Below are 15,248 nucleotides of genomic sequence, written 5' to 3'. Positions count from 1 at the left end.
AATTCTGTAAGATATATTTGAACATTAACAGTGCAAAAGAACATTCAGTGAAAACAGTAAATAGTAAATAGTAAATAGTAAACTTAGTCCTTAGTGGACATGTCTGCTCTTTCTAAGTTAAATCACTGAGTAAACAGATACCACATAATTATATAAAAAATTAAACGGTGCACTGTGTTACAACTGTACCACCGATGCGGAACAATTCACACTGCGGGTCAGTTGCACTTAAATGCAATGGGGACTTGTTTTGGATATGAGCAAAAACAACTTGACATTATTTCTGCATGCATAATTCCTCCTGACATACCTTACAGCAACTTCCACCTAAATAGTGACTGGATGATTATATACCCATGTGCCTTCTTAGGTAGGGAGCAGACTGCGCGATCATAATAAAGTCAACATTTACTTTTGACTTAGTGGGACACAAATAGCATCTCCTGGGTGAAAATCAAACCAACCAAACCAACCAACCCAACCTCCTCTTTATGAGGACTTTGCCACTCCTTATACTATACCAACAGACCCCAATTGACTTGGGGGGACTACTGTCATCCCATAGAAGGGTCACTCCTAGTCTCTCCTCCACACTTGGTTGTGTGAGGGCCTGACCTAATGACTTTGAAAATGTAGCTGCACACACTCTTGGTGGCTAATTGATGAACACTGATATCCAAGAACTAATAGTTTGCTGATGAGACAGTTGTCAGAGAATCGAAGGGACTTGGTGAAAAGGAAACTTAGGTTGATCTTGCATTAAAAAGTTTGCTGTTCAGCAGCTGCCACACTAATTTAGTCAATTTGAAGTCAATTTTAAACAAAAATTTAAAAAAGTCTCAGAGGGATTTACAATCCGTACAAAATACAATACTATCTATCCTCAGACCCTTCATCACATAAAATAAAAACTCCACATAAAACATCTTAAACAAGAGAGAAAGGAAGAACTTTCAGGAGATGCAACAGAGGAGGGATGAACAGCCATGCAATATATTAGAGTAGACTGAAGTACATGGTACTGTAAAATTACAATATGTAAAATCAAAATCAAAATAATATAAGGTAAAAAATAATAGAGTAAAGCTATTTTCATATCTTTATTACGGCAAATGGGACCACTGCTTTAGAGGGAGGCCATTGAGTCTAGTTTTCATTGGATAATTATTTAATAAATGAATCTGCTTTGTACTGCATATAGACTCTTTTTTAACCATTTTGTAAAACACCCTACTTTAGTCCTCGTGTTAGAATATGTTTGTTAAACTTAATCCTGATGCAGTTCCAGGGTGGGGGAAAGTTCTGCTCTGTGCTGTTAGATTAAAGTACTGTTGGCACGAATAAAAAGAACCCTCTCCAGTTGAGAAGTGGTTGGTTCAGTGCCTCTGTCTCAGTCATTTCTCAGTGTTTCCTTGGTATTACACAGGGATTGTCGGTGATCCAGAAAATATCAGACACCTTCTACTGGCTCAGCTGCCCATCCGTTAGCAGGATCTCTCTGCCTATTGGACAAGTCTGTGGGGGATTTTTCAGAGGAAGCTTGTGGATTTTCTGTGGCTCAACCAGATGGCACACAACTTCTCTTTCCAAAACCTCAGTAAATAAATATTAATCTCACAGCCAAAAACAGCTTCCTGGAGACAGATCCTTGGAAGCACGTCTGTGGAGGTTGCTGTGGCCTTCTACATTTCTTCAGCTCAGCAGGGGTCTCTACAAACCAAAAACAATCTATCTGGCTTTAAATCATGGTTCTGTATATCCATAATCCCTCAGTGAAGAACACATTTGCAAATGAGGGTATTCTGTCATTACTGTAGTGTACGACAGAAATAGTAAAAGAGCATAATTAAACTTTCTGTTTGGGCATTTTTTCCATCCAATTAGCAATCATTATCCAAAAGCGTGCAGGCTGCACCTACTATAAAGATATTAATCTCTAGTTTCGGATGTCTGTCCAGTTATGACTGCAGTCTTCAGGGTCTGCATTAATGCTAAGTATTAGCCCTGTGTTGTACATGGATAATTTGGCCATAATCTCACACACAGTAAAGGCTGAAACATGCTTCTCCAGACTGTAAATGAGCAGATGTAAATGAAGTCTCGTCAGCGAAGTTTGCATAGCTGCACTTGTTTAAACATGAGTAGATTTTGTTTTTATTTTCTGTTTCAGACCCACCTCCAAACAATAAGTTTAATCAACCAATCAGCACAACAGCGATCTCTGCCCAAAAATCACTGATATGTTTTCTTAAATCCATCCTAAAGGTACTTTTAGGCTGGATTTCAGGAAAGCTGTTACCAATGTGTCTCCCGCCAACAGATGCTGAATTTCTACTTGTTGAATTAGTGAGTGGCAGCAGGGTGCAGTTTTACAACCGAGTCTACTGGCTACGACCTGTAGCAAACACTGCAAGTCACTGCTACCCACCTGCTCTAATCTCATACCACAGCCCAAAAGAGCTTGTTGTACAGAAGCTTAAAATACAGTATTACAACATGACACAATTAATATAGCAAGTTTTGCTAACTTAGACCATAAGAACATTACTGGCCCAGATTGGATAATCAAACTGATTCGATGTTTCTCCATTTTTAAAATAAATAATAAGTCCCCTGCATAGAATATTCTAAATATAATGTAGTTAACAATAAATAATCAACTGATTTCAGAACCAGCCAAATTTCATGTTCAGAGAACCACAAGGAAATGCAACAGGACATTTCTGGGCCATATAAAAATGTATACGACTAATGGAATCTAAAATGGTTTCACTTCCAGCTGTCTGCAATCAGTCACCCTGGTAACAAACTCATATAATTAAAGGGTGACAGTCCTCAATTCAAAAACTAAAGAAAGAGTCTAAGGCGGAACTTAAAGCAAAGTATCGACCAATATCAACATTCCCTGCAACTGCTGCATGAAAGCACATTTGATTTATTTTTCAAGAGCGCTCTTTTTGAAAATCACTTTTATCTAAAGTGCTTTGGAGTGACACAAGTGCTTTGGTTTTTAGCACAAGTGGGCACAAATAAAGAACCGGCTGACCCTGTAGTGCTGCACAGAAAAAAAAGGAGGAATTCAGTATATAATAAAGGAGATAAGATGCTGTCCAGAAGAGTGCAGCAAAATAAAATAAAGCTTAAGTCTGAAATATAAAATGAAGGACAGTGACACAAAGATTATAAACTAGGTTTGGTACTCAAGAAATAAAAAGAGAAATATTTTAACCAAGGGAAAGTTCTTTGACTTGAAGGGCATCAAAGAAGGAGTGGAAAGAAGGGTCCTTCAGGATCTGAAGATGTTTTAAGATAATAGTGAGATACTTGAGTTGCTGTCTGGAGATTTTATCTTCCTGGGTGACCGTTATCTGAAGTTTTAGTTTATTTAGCTGTCAGATGAAACCAGGTCAAAGGTTATTAGGATTTCCCTGCTTACTTTGAAGCTCTGCAGTTAAAATGTGAGAAGTCCACACAGGTAAAGTGGTAGAGGATTTAGTCAACCTCAGCAGCCAGAAACAGGAAACATGTTACATATTCTATTTCCTGTCCTGTTATCTCACACATGGATGGGAGGAGTTTAAGGCACCCATTAGTCTCTGTCAGTCTCTGAAATATATGTGGTAGCTGCTTAAAAGGAAAAGTGTATCTTTTTTTTAATGAATGTTTTTGTTACGTGCTTGAGAATTAAAGCACTTTGTGTTGATGAGTTTAAATAAAGTTTTAGTCATTATTCTTTCATTTACTTCAGTTCTAACATTAACAAGTAAATGCTAAGCTTTGCCTAAAACAGGACAAAAAAAAAGAACAGTCAGATCATCACAGAGGTTTAAAAACCCAGTTTTGGAGATCAAATAAAGAGTGTGCGCACGTAAAGTGTTGGTTATATATAGACATTATATAGAAAAACTGTGTGTGTGCACTACTACGGCATGGGCTGTAGGTCAAACTTGAACCAGGAAGTTGGTCTGAAAAGTCAAACACTGTGGAACAGAGCTGGGCTGTGTAGCACCTTTAGTGTAGTAACTACTTTGAATTTGCAAGTTACATGACACGCTCCGGTGCCACCTTTTTCCCATACATAATTGTTAAATAAGAAACTGCTTTAAAAGATTTAGAGAAAGCACTGAGCATGACACACATTCCAAAATAACTCATTGTATTGCTCACAGTTTAAGTTAGGTCTTAAAGAGTAAATTATTTTAGAGTAACGAATCAGCCAACTGAGTTGGACAAGAACCCTAAGGCTTATGAGCTCAGGGCCTAAAAACAAAGTGAAGAGCTTTCATTGCAATGAATGGGGCGCCAACTTGGAACATAAAATGCAGTCCTTTTCATAAATCCATTACAAAATTAAATAGATACATAGACGGTAGATGTGTTTTTGCCTGACAGAACATTTGTCCGACAGCTTAAATTATTAGTTACTTTTCAGATTAACTTTTTTCATACCCTTCCTGTCCAGTGAAAACCATATTTTTTGGTCATCACAGATTTTGAAAATTGAAGGTTTCTGATAAACTGAAGAATGAAGTTACTTTTTGGGTTGAGAAAATTCTCCTTCTTCTTAAGATGATTACTTATGTTACTTTTACTTGTAGTGGAGTATTTTTACAGTGTTGTATCAGATCATGAATTATTTTCTAAAACAGTGATGTATAACAGCTTTAAAAGGCACTGACTAGTGATGCATTAGAAGAAAATGCTTAGTATTCTATATACCTAGGGATGCTGTGTCAGACAGGTACGTCAACAGGCCATGCCATCATTCAGTAAGAGCATGGTCACAAATTTTTCACATTGTCTATTTTGTAGAGCGAACAGACTGGTGATAAGATGCAGGTCATGTAACTACATGTTTATTAGGAGCTCAAAATAGGTCAACATCCATAATGTCTAATTCTCCTCGTCAGCCTATCAGAATTTTTCATTTAACGTGCAATTTCATTTTGGATTAAACCCTTTTTGCATTAATTTCCTCGGCCGTCAAGTCACAAGCTGACTGATGGCGGTTTTGACTTCGCTGCACTTCAAACATGATTTCCGGTAAACATCTGTGGTATTTACTGCACACTGCACTCATACACAACATCATCATTATACTGTAGGTGCTTGGCTGTAGTTGTCCATCTTCTTTGATGCACACTAAACATTCATTTGTATGCATGGTACTGCATTGTTTAGGAGTCTGCGACTATTTAGAACAACAATTTTTATGGTAAGTGCCAATCGGTCATGCTGTACTCTCTCAGCGACGTGATGGAGTTAAAAAAAAGAAAACTACAGATAAGTATACAGAGAGAGAAACAGAGAAATGAGAGACAAAAGTGGAAGAGACAGCGAGGGATAAACTGAAAGAGAGAGAGGCGGAAATACCTTGCAAGAACTTGGAGAATGTTAAAAAACAAAAGGGCTGGAGGGGAGAGGAGATGAGACAAGTGAGCATGGGAGAAGGGACCAAGGGACAAAATAAAAGAGACCAAGAGGGAGATATACAGATAGAGGTAGAGGGGAGAAAGATATCTGTGTCTTCCAGAGAAAAGTGGAGAACAAAGAGACCATAACCTTGAAGCTAAAGTTGAAAATGAAAGACAGTTAAATGATAGTTTGGATTCTTTAAAGTCTATCTTAAAGCAACATTATGTAACCTTTCTACCATAAAATCATTTTGATGCTACACTGACTTTTAATAGGGTGAATGGTGCCTCTGTCATTCCCACTCTACACCCCCTATGTCTGTTCTTGCACTATGCATTTTTGGCTCTACAACGAGAAGCACGTAACGCCTTATGGCACACACCACCAACGACCAACTATGTCACTGATTTTGGTGAAACTGTCTCATATTGTATTGAGAATATGATTTCTGTTTTTCTTTCTGATGTCCTCCAGCTGCTCCGCCTGTACTCTCTGCGATTTACAGAGTTTCCTGATGGACAGTAAAGTAAATTGCTGCTAAATGTAGCTGTTAGCTATACAGCTTAGTTAGTCATGCCCATGCTGTCTGAACTGGGTGCTCAGTGAATCAGGGAAGTGGTGCGTTGGCACCACCAGTAAAAGGGAGTTTTAAGGCCTGCTAAGGGGAGGATGGAGACAGGGAGCGATCCCAGAATAGGCACCAAAACCGGACCAAGGTAAGTGGGGAACATAACCGGGCTGAGCAGAAGCAGAGCATGGCAGAGGGAAAGAGACAAAGGAGGACACTGAAGCTAAGTAGAGAAATGAGACTGTACAAGTGGCCGCCAGACAAGGGTAAATCTCAGACTGGCTTTTAGTTGTTGGTGAGAGCTTCATGAAATAAAAGGCTGCAGACAGGCGGTAAGCTGACCTTCTTGCTGAAAGAAATGATCTATTTTTAAATAGCAAAACTGGCTATGTTTAGGCAACTCAAAGCACTTTGTTAAGGTTAGGCTGGAGTAAGAATGTAGTCTGGGTTAAATACTGAAAGCGTCAGCAGTGACTTGAAACAAAAAGGGTGTGTTAATTTTTCAGTATTCAAGCAAAACTCTTTCCATTAACTGAAGGAATTTTGTTGCCTGAACCTAACCACATGCATGATGTAAAACTTGTCAAACGTCTGCAGTTTTTACATCCACCAACCCCAACCACCTCTCTTTGACTTCTGTATGGTATATGAATATCACACTTTCTGTACTAGTATCCCTTGGAATTATGACCATGCTGGGTAATCCTGCTCCTTACGATGTCCTAGAAAATGAGAATTTTAAAAACACTCGTAAGTAATTGGACATGATCTGGGGTTTTGCAAAAACATCCAGTATTGGCAGTCTTGTCTAGTGACATAGGAGGGAATGGATGTAGCTTAATGGCCACTACAGACCGGAGAAATGATTGTAGCAACCAAGTGCTTAACATTTCATGAGATTTGTATTAAGATAAAAAAAATAATGGTTAGGGCTAGGGTTAGGGTAAGTTCACCTGCAGATACTAACCGATCAGAGGCTTCATTGGCACTGAAAAAATGGATATTGACATAAATACACTGAAATATTTAACTGTAGGGCCACTGAGACACTTCCCTGCACACCCTCATATCACCTCTCTGAAATCCCTCATCGTGTTAAACTGTGGCAGAAATCAGCATAAAAGTCGTGTAAACAGCAAATTAAAGTCAAAATGCCTGAACTGTTAACTTGCCATGCCAACTTGTTACTTTCAGATGTTTCCTGCTAAAGTTTAAGGTCACAAAAAAGTTTTCTGCCATCAGAGCTTGTATTCAGTGTGCAGGATGTTGGTGTCTCTCAACAAGACACCAAGGTAATCACAGCAGCTCAGTTCAAGTAATGAAGAAGTGCAGTGAAATATAAGACACTCAAAGTTGTTGTAGTGTTTATGGATCAAGTTTTTCCTATAATCTGACTAAAATATGTCTCCGAACGCCTCGAGTAGCAGTTAAATCTTCATTGGATTGTATGCATTTTGGGCTATCTGATTGCAATATGAACATTAAGGATGTATTTATTTACAACACCCATATGTTATAAGCACAGAAATACTCAATAAGTAGCCTGGCTTGTATGAACTGTGATTGTTTTTTAATTTCTAATAAGATTTGCCTTGCTTATTTAAAGTTTAGTATATTGTTTTCCTGTTGATACAACTTCCTGTTTAGACTACACTGTTTAACTAACAGTTCTTAAGGAAACAATGCAGAATGTTAATTAATTAAAAAGTATACATAGCAAGAGACAGACAAACAGCCAGAAGGAGAGACAGGAAGAATCTCTGTTTATTCTGTCATACAGGAAGGAAGACGGGAAATAGAGACGTCATAGACAAATGTTGCCCATTTTTGTTTTGTTAAGCTGCAAGTTAGCAAATCAGTGCTTGCTGTGCATTTTCTAAATTTGCAATTGATACTGGAGTTTATGTATTGAGAGTATCTTTTCCACTTTCAATATTTATGTTACATTAAACATAGAGGAAATGTTATATGTTAAATATATGACAAAATCACAATTGTTGAATCCTAAACAAAACCGGCTGATTAATAAATCAACCTGCACAAACCTTGACTGTTCACACTGTGAGCAACATCATCAATTAGCAGATTGAAACCAACAGAAACCCACTTCCATCAAACGCATTCATCTGGGTGTCAGCAACCAATCAAATCTTTTCAGCCAGTGTTATTTGTTTCGACAATTTTGTTGGGAGTGTGTGAAAAGTAGATACGAAGTTGTTTGCAGACCTTACCTCTTTGCAGTTTTAACTCACTGAAGCCCTAAATTATGGGGATTGGAGAGGCTGATCGGGCAAGATTTGGAGAGATCTGAGGGTTATTTTGCTTCGTTAAATACATGATTTTAATGTTTCAAACTTGTGGTTGCAATCACAGAGCTCACACTGTGCACAATCAGCAAGGTAATAAAAAAGCCATTTCTCAGAAAACAAAGCAAATGAAGCCTCTTTATGAAATATGAATCATGGAACACACTCAACACTTGCATGTCTCTGTTACAATTTGAACTGCATTGAGAAAAAGTTAAACTAAATAACTTTCAGTTTCCAGTTTTGAGTATTGATTCATTCCTGTTTGTATTATTTTTTGAGGCACGCTGTACGTAGCCAGAAAAGCTGATTGACCTGTGGAGTCTGATTATATCCGTCTCTCAGTTTGACCGAGGTCTGAGGAAGCTGTAATGATGCGAAAAGACAGCAGGCTCTGCAAGGCCGTCAAAGTAAATAAGAACTCTCCCTCTTAATTGGCTTGCCTGATGGCTGGATCCCACTTTGAAAGAAAGTAAATACTAAGAAGACTCTAAAGGATAGACCATGGTGTCCAGTTGGTTTCACAGAAACCCTCTGTTAATGGTGAGTAAAAACTCACACAGAGATATCACAGACATAATTTCAGCATCCTTGTATCAGTTGCTCTTTTTAAAAGTCACTCTTCTTTTAAGGACTCTATTTACCCCACAGCAAAATGGCCACAAACAACAGGGGTGGGGTCATAATTTTCATGGAAATTACTTTCCAGCGCCATGCCAAGCGGATGTGGGAAGAGGTTGGCTCGGCGCAGCTCAATTCCTGCTCAAAAGTCTAATCCTCAAATTATCACTCACTCAGCAAATCACCCTCTCCTCTGCTGCCTCACTTTTTCTCCCTCTCTTCACCTCCTCTTGTCAGACTCATCTGCCTCTCATTTATCCTTCCAACACCCCCCCACAGCACTATCTATCCATCTGTCTGCAGGAGGGTGGAGGAAATAACAGAAACACTGCATGACAGAAGACTATCTGTAAAATAAATCCCCACAGTTGTTTCAGTAAGTGCTATTATGACTCAAATTTAAACCAGTCAGCTCAATGAAGAATATGTACGTTTTAAAAACAGACAAAAAATGCAAACGTATGTAAAGGGTGGCAAAAGCTGTGATGTCGTACAACAAAAAGGACAATTGAAGGGTACTAGAAGGCATACTAAGTTTTATCATGTGGACTTTTAAACACAAGTGGCTCTGTAGAACCACCACAGATTCCTCTGTTGTTTACATCATGTTCAACCAATATGTGCATGTAGTATGAAAGTAATTAAGCATATCCCTCAAAATGTCAAAACTTTTCCTTCAAAGCTGCATTAACTGATTTTTATTTACACTTGGAGGAGAAAAACATCTACTATATTATTACCTTATAAAGTTGTTATGGCTAATGCATTAGCAATCAATTTGTCCAATTAAACATCCATCAATTGCAATAATCACTCTCCTTTTAGCACTGCTTTGGTCCTTTGTCTGCTGTTTAGAGCTGGGCAGGTTCTATACCGTGGGTTTTGCTGCTGCTTGAAAACAGGGTTGAGAGGAATTCTGACACTGACATATACAGTAAATGTGGCATAAAACCTAAACAATGAGCTTTAAAAGGCTACAAATCTCAGTGATACATCTCTGTAGGTTTTTCACTACAAGTGACTACATTACCTTACAGTCACTTGATTCACTGGTATTAAAAAATATTGATTAGTGGAGCACTATGAAACTGAAATGAAACAAAATCTACTGTTTAAGTCTGTACCATTCAGAAACGGTTTCCATGTCAAGATGTTTCACTTAATGTTGTGCAATTTAGCAGCACCAAAATAAAAAGGTCTGATGAGTCATTCTTTACAATTTTCAAGACTTGGGGTGGATTTATGGTTGCAGAAGGCTGAAGTATGACTGGCCACAAAGCACGTTGCCAGCTGTTAGATATAGTGCTGTGTATGGGCAGCCATATTGCTTAAAAGCTAAAAGGTGGCCTTGATCAGAGTCACATGGGGTCTGTTTCACACTCAGAGCTACTGTAGGGCTACAGTATATACCTATGGGGAACCAGGGTGGCATTGGCTTTGTAGAAACAAACTGTAAGTTAGTCATTTCTTATCTACTTCAACACATTGTGCCTGCAATGCACAGAGTCTGAGTGAATGAGAAACTGAAGATGCGCACTTAACAAAGCTGACTAACCCAAACCGTAATGTACATGGGGTAAAAATTGTACTCAAAAATTGAATAACAATCTACCTCTAATGCATGCCGGACTCTGTAGAGACCATTCATGGATACAAAATTAACAATCCAAGCTCTTACTCAGCAGGTTTCTGACTGAATTAGACTATACCTCGGACAGTCGTTATACATTTTTGCCTCCACTTGCTGCCTTCATTTTTTCTCCACTAAACACTTAAAATAATTACATAATGTGCATTTACATTCATTATAAAGTAGGAATAGCATTACTATAAAACTACTACTATAACCTTTATTTTTCAAGGATTTTTCAGTTTCTGCATCTGCACATGTGGACTAGTGGTGAAAGTAAATAATAGGTTACTAGCAGATGCTGCCTATGCCATTGTGAGGGGTGAAAAACTACCAGCAAACACTGGAAACAATCTCTGTGTGAGCCCACACAAGAAGTGTATTTCAAAAAGCAACAATTTATCACATTTGTTCAAAATACTGGCATATTAATGCTTCTACCTTCTGTCTCTGTGGTACATCACTCTAGGCAACACAGCTGGTGTGTTTTACATGATTCTAAGGTGGGAAAACTTCCCATAATAAGTGTCTCAGTTTTGATTATAAGCAACATGTTGCTTTGGTTGTGTTGTTGTTCTACTGTGGATGCTAGAAGCTCGCAGATTGATTTCCTAATTATAACTCCTTCACCAACTGTATCTACCTATGCTCTCTCCTTTCTTACAGTATGTTCTTTCATTCTTTAACATTTCTTAGCTCTCTTTCTTTCTCATGCTCTGTCAACAAGTTGCAAAAAGCAGTTTCACAGTAACAATGATGATTTTGAAGAAAATTTTAGGAGCGCTAATAACCTCAGCCGACCGGTCTCTGCCTCCCTCCTGTTCAGCGGAGCGGTGAAAGACTCATTGCAGAGATGCTGGTTAGATGCTAAATGTTGATTAGATGAGAAAAAGGCTGATCTTTTGAAGCTTGGCTCTAATGTGCCAAACTGCTGCTGTAAAGATCTGTTGGAAAGGATAAAACCTCCACACTCTCAGCAAACAGCAGACAGCTCTCTGTGGTGGCTGGCAGAGACTGTTGACTTTTGTAGCACTTGTGCTGGAATGTTCTCTTCTGTAGCTCAGTGGGTGGAAACACTGCCAGGGTTACAGAGTCAGAGACAACGTTCTGACATGAACCAATGTTAAAGACCTTTATGGAAGTTAAAATGATGCACAGTCAGCACAGCTTCTGCCTGCATATTTTTGTAATATAGAACCCTGATACAGCATTAATAATATCCTTAAAGCTCATTATTTAGTGTTTTTTTCAAAGAAACATATTAGAAATATCACCTAAGCTCAACAACTAGTGCAACACGGTAGCACAGACTACGAACTGTGTGTTCTCCAAGCACGCCTGCTTTTTCGGTTCATGTAGGACTACAGTGTGTGCAGCAGTACTAAGGGCCAAATGGGTGGCTAAGATGAATATAGATCAGACAGCCAGTCATATTCCTGGTCTCATTGCTCTGAAACAACTGAGCCAATCACAATGAGAAGAGCAGTTAGATGTGTGGTAGAGATAAAATCCAGGTAAAAATCCCTTTTTAGAGAAGATCTGAAAATTGTTCGGTTGAAAATTGGAGCTACGAGCCTTAACTACAGACTATACTGCTACTTGGATGTGATTCACCATTGCTGTATAAATGCTTATGATTTCTTTCGCATGTTTGACTGCCTGTGTCTGTGTTTCTATCTGTCGATATGAGGTAACAGTAGACAGTTGGAAGCTTCTTGCAGGCAGACAGTAAAAAGCCCATGAAGAGACAGGGACAGAGAGTCGGGTTTTGTGGCTGGAAGGTCGGGGGATATTTGGATCTCTGACTCTGTTCCTAATATAACTGTGTGTGGAGCGACAGCTGCTCTGTGTCCTGAAGCAGGTGGGCTGTGTTACATGTCAGAGTCACAGTGGGAGAGAGTGAACTCATGAGTTTCCTGGTTGCACAGGCTACTGGCTGTTGGTGCTAATTTCCTTCCTCGTGTTTTCCTTTGTTTCTAATGAAAGAAAGGCAACTCACATTTTTTTTAAACTTTAAAAAGCTTTAATTACCATAAATCCTGTGGCCCCTGTAAATGAGTAACTTTCACAGTCCACAGACACCCAAAAGATTCCTGAAATGCTCAGCGTAGTCTGATCAGAGTGCTCAGTCTCTGTTGGTTAAAACACAGTATGAAGTTCTGATTTGTAACTTTGATATTCGTGACCATCCTCAGCAAAAAGGGCAGATCTGTTGCATCTCAATAAGTGTAATCAAGCATAGCCAGACTTCTGTCTCGTCACGCTCACGAAGATCTGCAGAAAATCTTGTCAAAAAAACTGGGATAATGAGACCTTTGCAAAACCTGAGGCAGCAATTTTAAGTCTGAAAAGTCTTCTGGAACAGGTACCACTCATTGGTTTTCTGTCTGGATAAAAACAAGTTCTTACTAATGCAATTTTTAAAAGAAACTGAACTCATGTTTTTAAAGCTATTAGAGTAGGAGGTGGGTGGTGCTCTAAAGTGCACAAACCAAAGCAGGCTGATACTAATGACCTCAATAGGTTCGTGAATGGGGAACAAGACAGAAGCAGTGTATGAAGTGTATTTTGGTAAAAATAAAAATGTTTGCATCATACTGATCAAAAGGATGGAGAGTAGATTAAATAGCAGGAGTGCTATGAAAGCTGGTCACAGTTGGAGTCTGTTGTGAATAAAAGCTGACCATAGTCAAGGTTCTTTAAAGCTGCTTTTGAAACCAACAGGAGATAAGTGATTGATACTAAAAAAATTGACCAATTTAACTAATTGCAGTGCTAATCAACATTTAACCAAAGCTATAAACTTGAAACTTGGGATTTCAGTTCAAATGTGTCACAAAATGTAGGACTAACTTAAACTTGACCACTGTGAGACTAAACACTTGACCTGACTTTAGATGTTTTTGCTTTCAAGTCTCAAGTAAAGTCAGTTTTACAGGGAACCAATGTTTGAAAATGATAAAACATAAACAAGACAGCAACAGGCAGATGTTGCAAAGCCACACAATAGGGTGTTTAATGATTTGGCCTATGAAATCAAATGACTTGGTCTCAATTACTAATAGTAATTGCTTTTACCCACTGAGCTACAAGGAGATTGGAGCAAAACAAAATCTCTTCTCCACAACACACACGCCCCTTTCACCACAACGGCGACAGCCAATCCCCCGCACCCACACACCCAGAGCAGAACCAGAGTCAGCGTTGAGGCATGCCCCTCCTCCTCCTCCTCCTCCTCCTCCTCCTCCTCCTCCACAGTCAAACCCTGACAGTAGGCTGCAGTCTGTCCACACTCAACTTCTTGTTACTTATTTATAGCAGCTTGTTCCCCAGAGGGACAAAGTAATTGAAACCAAATGCGTTGCCGGGACTGATAGGGGAAGTAGGGCGGTCAGCCCACCCACCCTTCTTTCTTGCTCTCCTGCGTAGTAGCACAAAGACTAGTAGCAAAAGGTAGAGGTATTAGAGCAAACCAGCCTTGAAATCACTGTTTCTTGCAATTCCATTTTCTGAAAAGAAAAGAAAAGAATGTCCAAAAGCTTTAATTTCTTCCCAACAAATTAATTAATTTAACTGCTTCCGTTTTGGGGTTTCATGGATTTGTGAAGTTTTTTTCTCGGGCAGGCAAGCACAAAGTGGGGAAATAAAAAGACATTCTCCAAACCCAACAACCAGAAGAGAGCCGCAGCTTTAATTTGTTGCTTTCTTTTGGAGGGCAATAAAGTAGCAGCACTCAAAGCTCGGCCCACCTCCCCGCCCACCACAGCCACACCAACAACCAAACTTAATGAGCAGTCCAGTGAAACCAAACTTACCATGGTTTCTCTTCAGGCTTTTCTTCCTGTTTCCTTTTTATCCCCCTCTTTACTTTCCCTCTGGTCTGGGCTCCTGGTGAGTTCTGCTCAAAGTCGTGGAGTGTCAGGCAGATAAAAATGGGATTGAGTTGCTGCTAAGAAGCTGCATGAGGCCTTCACTGACCAAGTCAAAGTCAGGCAGCCACCTCTCTCTTTCTCTCCCCTCCCCGCTCCCTTGCTCTCTTGTCAGCTTTTCCAATAACAAACTGCTCCCCACCTCTTTTGGCCGAGTCCCTGAGCTGTGAGCGGTTTCCTGGATGCTTGGTGGACTCCCGTGACCCGGCTGTCTCCCTCTTTCTTTTTTTTTCCCCTTTCTTTTTTTTTTGCTGCTCTGCCGTGGAGAGTCTTGTTGCTCTAGCCCTCTCTCTCTGAGTTGCAGCCCTGCCTTCCTGCCAGATTTAGAACCAGAGACACATGAGGGCTTCTGGTTTGAAGTTTAAAGAGGCGGGACTTGCCTGAGAGTATTGTGTTGTCATGACGACCCCTCCTTCTCCAGCAGTCAGAGCCCTGCCCCTCCAGTGTTTTAAGAGCAAGTCTATGGGGGAGTGTTTGAGTGTTTTTTGTCCGTGTGTGTTGTGTGAGGCACGGTATATTACACTGAGTCATACAGCAAGACCTGTCTACTGGACCTTACAATGAGTGGATGGAATAATGGCTATGAAAGACTATTCAAAGAACAGTTTTCTTTTTAATTACACATTTGATCCATCAGTGTGAATTTACTTTTTCTTTGATGTCCCATGGGTGAGAGAGTGGGGGTATAGTATAGGAGGAGGTTTAGGTGTTTGTGGACAATGAGTATTTTTGAAAGGGTTTTTTGGGGTTTACATATTTTTTATTCTTTTGTAAAAAAG

The 15,248-nt window shown here is 39.5% G+C and overlaps 1 protein-coding gene across 1 annotated transcript in view; it reads right to left on the bottom strand.

Annotated features, from left to right (window-relative positions):
- Nucleotides 1-14,759, bottom strand: part of sgcd (sarcoglycan, delta (dystrophin-associated glycoprotein)) — a 137,385-nt gene extending 122,626 nt beyond the window's left edge. Inside the window, exon 1 of the mRNA XM_035666164.1 lies at nucleotides 14,356-14,759. Within this exon, the coding sequence (XP_035522057.1) occupies nucleotides 14,356-14,358 (3 nt within the window). The 5' untranslated portion in view covers nucleotides 14,359-14,759. The remainder of the gene's footprint in view (nucleotides 1-14,355) is intronic.
- Nucleotides 14,760-15,248: the final 489 nt, after the last annotated feature.

The sequence above is a fragment of the Morone saxatilis genome, unplaced genomic scaffold (assembly GCF_004916995.1).
Source record: "Morone saxatilis isolate NCDOM2014 unplaced genomic scaffold, NCSU_SB_2.0 Contig20, whole genome shotgun sequence".
Lineage (NCBI taxonomy): Eukaryota > Metazoa > Chordata > Actinopteri > Moronidae > Morone > Morone saxatilis.
This window is presented reverse-complemented; position numbering and strand designations above follow the sequence as displayed.